A 3,927-nucleotide genomic window follows, 5' to 3' on the forward strand; every position below is an offset into this window, starting at 1 on the left:
TTCCTCTCATTTTTATTCTTGTTTTTTAGCTTTGTTTTTATAAATTAATTACCAAACCTGTTATTCTTTTCCAACAATTGCCCTTATGGCAAGTTTCAGACTGAAACCATCTGGAAATTAACCATCACCTGCCTGGAAATTGCATCCATTGCCATTTCCTTCAGATCCACAGCACAAGCAACGATATGCATAATAATAGGCTGATACATCTCTATCGAATTTTGCAGAATTACAGTTAGGCATTTTATTTTCTCATAGTGTGCAGTCCTATCACAACCACAGCAGTTTCAATACATCGTCCAAATATCTTCAGTCCTCTTTGTTGTTTCACTGGACATGGGAACCAGTATTGTAGTATTTTCTTCTATTAGTCACATTAGGCACATTCAAGTGAAATATGGGATTTGAGTTACGATGAAGCTGAACTTTTCTCTACAATCCAGCCTTTTCCCAGTCAATCGAACATGTTTGAATAGTGTGTCAGGTACTCAAAACCACTAATTTGGGGGGTTTTGTAAAATGGTCCCTTGTGCTTTATTTTTTTTTCTCTGTTGAACAAGCGTGGTTTCTAGAGAAATGAGAGTTTTAGTGTGGTTCTTCTAAGTTCCAGCACCTGGGAGTTGAGATCATAAAACAATCACGGGTGATATCCTGCAACCATGCATGTCCCGAGCATCAGATTCATGTTTCTAATCTTCTGAGTTGCTACTTGATCGAGTACGCATCAACATTTCTCAGCCCCGTCCGATGGATAAAATGTCTCGCTGTACCATGCATGCGAATTTGTTATTCTAATTTCGGCCAATCAGCACCAGCTACGTTGATCCATTATATAATTTTTGGGATCATAATGTTAGATACTTGGATCGGACATATTGGGGTTATTGGAGACCTGATGCTGAAGCAAGTGCTCGGGGTCTCTGTCTTTACGAGGATTTTTTTGTCGTCATATTGGATTGATATTTGAGAGTTTCTTGGCTCGAATCTGCATGAGACTGTGATAAAAGCTGTGTACATATAATGGTTCAAAATGCAGTACCGATAGCACAGGGAAAGAAAGATACACGTGTATGCGCGCGCACCATCAAGTTGAATGGTAGAGAAATGGTGACCTATCCGAGTTCCGAGCAAGAAAAGAGAAACATTATGGAAGCAGTTCTTAATTATGGAAATCTTTAATTAAAAACATTGAATGAATTCTACCATAATTAAACCAAGAAATAATGTTTAGCAGGTATAAAAGGAAAATCCAAAGCACGCCACGAAAATTGCATAGACAACACGGTGAATCAGAGTTCCTTGTGCGTGTGTGTGTGTGTGTGTGGTATTAACCAAATTTTCTCTACCACCACCACCACGAATCATTATAGATATTGGGTCCCTTAGTTAATTTGTATATTCTCATAAATTTGTGTACCATACAAGTTAATTAGTCCCCCACGTACTAATCCTCTCTCTCAACAGTCATTTCTTAGCCTTTAATTCCACGATGATGAAGGGAATTAATGAACTCCATCGATTGTTTTCCCGGATAGATAGCACCCTAAAACTTGAAACTTGGCTTTGATCTTTGTCGACCTCATCACTACATAAGTGGCTAAGCCTTTACTTGAATAGTTTAGGAGAGCTTTGGTCTGGTGGATGCAGGAATTTGCAGTTAGGGCAGGCGGGAGAGGACCTGCAAAGCATCACCAACATGTGGCACTTTGTGCACACTGTCGCTACCATCTCTTGCTGATCCCTCTCAGACGCTAACCACGAGGGACGCCGTGTTAGTCCTCCTGAAGTCTCCTTATCTCTGCTAGAATCCTTGAACAAATCACCCAAACCTCGGATGGAGCCATCGGAATTCTGCTTTGTAATATGGTCGTTTGCAAACCTTTTCCTTTGTGATTGATCATATGGTAGGTTTAGCTCAAGATCTAAGCTCATATGATGATCAGGACTTGCTGGCTCGGGGCTTTTCCTTGGATCTCTTGATGTTCTCTTATGGGTCCTTGTATTATAGAAGTGTATCTGCCCTGACTGCATGCAAAAACCAGATAAAAAGATCAAGATTCTAATTTAATTTGATATTTGCTAGCTAGAGTTATTATATTGGTATACACACACATGTATGATGATGATACAAACAAATCATGCGATATGTAATAATACCTGAATATCGAGACATCTTTGCCACTCCAAAGGTAATGGAGTCTCGCGGTGCAGCTCGATTTCTTCAAAGAAAGATTTTGTGCTCACTGGTTTTGATCTTTTCTCGAGAATCCCTTCAGTTTGCGACTCTTCCCTCTTTCTCTTCTTTGATGAATCATCAAGCTCTGGGATTGACTTTCTCCCATTTGGAGAAGGGAGTGCTTGAAAGGAGACCATATAGCTACTATACAAAGGAACTTTAACCTTTTCTCACTCTAAAGTGATGTGATCCATATGGTGAAAGGCTTGGGTAGTTATATGGGCTGAGTTTGCGTTGTTTGGTCAGTTACATTACTGCAAGGAAGAATCTAATAGGGCAACTTTGAAGGCAAAAGAGCCTACCTATGCATGACGTGCTTTCCAAGTTGGCTCTTTGACTCCACAGCTCCAAGCTGGTCCTAAAATTATGACTAAGATGTGAAAACCTAACCAGCTTTTCTTGGTCATTTGTGCGCACCCTTGACCTTCTTTCATTTATATAGTTTTTTTTTAGACTAAGGTGGAAGTTTGAATTAGCTTGGATATATTAAGTTGATTAATTTTATAAATTTTGAAATTAATAATTATATAAATTATCAATAATTCAGATTTATAAAATTCAAACTAATAATCATTAAAAAATAATTTTAAAACCTAACCAATTTAACTACACCCATGACCTCACAATTTATATAATTTTACACAGCACACAAGACTTTATATGTGACTACATGCCATTATTTAATCATAGCAATGCGTAGGAATTTTTCAATGCACCATACAGTAACATCAATTCGCCACCCTGAGTCATGCATTGGTAGCGGGCTGAAAATGTTGATGTTCGGGCGTATTCACAAACTTTGAACTGTTGAAGTTAATAATTACACGATATGTGGTGCAATTTACTGCAGTTAGATACAATTTAATTACAAATGAAAAATAACCATTAGTTGAAGCAGTGCTTATATTTATATATAGCTCCTAATTGACGTAGAAAACATTAACACCAGCTAGATCGCGTTAGGAGTACGCACTACTAAACAATATCCAATATGATAGTATCATCAGCTTTTATCCTAGTGTAAATATATTTATTTTTGGAGCCGAGCCGAGCTAAGCCAAAAGCCAAAAGACCAGAGCCACGATTAGTCTCTTGGTACAGTCTTTAATTAGAGGCGGTGAGAGTGAAGGAGGAGGAGAGGCGTGGAGAGGGTGTATTAAATGTAGGAAGGCTGTATACGGTTGAAGGTCGTCTTGAATGCTTATGGATCTTTAATAGCTCATAACTCCAACTTCCACAATTGGGTCGCTCAAAGCAACTAAAACTTTTAAAGCTCTCATCACCCTCCTCAGCTGGCTATTTAATAAACAATCACTTCCCATGAACAAATATGCTTTTAAAGCTCTTAACAGTCTCAGCCATAAAACAACTCATGTCTGAGGTGAAGATCGAACTAGTTAGAAATTAATAATACACCATATTAAATTAAAGTTTTTAAAAATCAAACTTGCATTCGTCTACACTATATCTTATCTTATACTAAAATTATAATTTTAAAGGTAATATTTATACTCATGGTCATTTAATAATCAAGAATTTAATGCAATAACAAAGAACTAGTTAGAAATTAATAATAGATCCTACCGAGTAAGAGGTTTTTTCTAAGATTGAAGCTTATATAGGTACCCCCTGCACTTCCTTGTACAAAATTATAGTTTTAAATAAAAAATAATGCTATTGAAATTTGAACT

At 37.3% G+C, this 3,927-nt stretch overlaps 1 protein-coding gene across 1 annotated transcript; it reads right to left on the bottom strand.

Moving 5' to 3' along the window:
• Window positions 1–1,359: 1,359 nt before the first annotated feature.
• On the bottom strand, window positions 1,360–2,614 carry LOC105111206 (uncharacterized). The gene is made up of 2 exons (XM_011006505.1): window positions 2,158–2,614; window positions 1,360–2,025 (listed from the first exon to the last, which is right to left on the bottom strand). The coding sequence occupies exons 1-2, from the start codon at window positions 2,371–2,373 to the stop codon at window positions 1,606–1,608; spliced, it is 636 nt and encodes a 211-aa protein (XP_011004807.1). The 5' UTR covers window positions 2,374–2,614; the 3' UTR covers window positions 1,360–1,605.
• Between the last annotated feature and the right edge of the window lie 1,313 nt (window positions 2,615–3,927).

The sequence above is a fragment of the Populus euphratica genome, unplaced genomic scaffold (assembly GCF_000495115.2).
Source record: "Populus euphratica unplaced genomic scaffold, PopEup_1.0 scaffold282.1, whole genome shotgun sequence".
Classification (NCBI taxonomy): Eukaryota; Viridiplantae; Streptophyta; class Magnoliopsida; order Malpighiales; family Salicaceae; genus Populus; species Populus euphratica.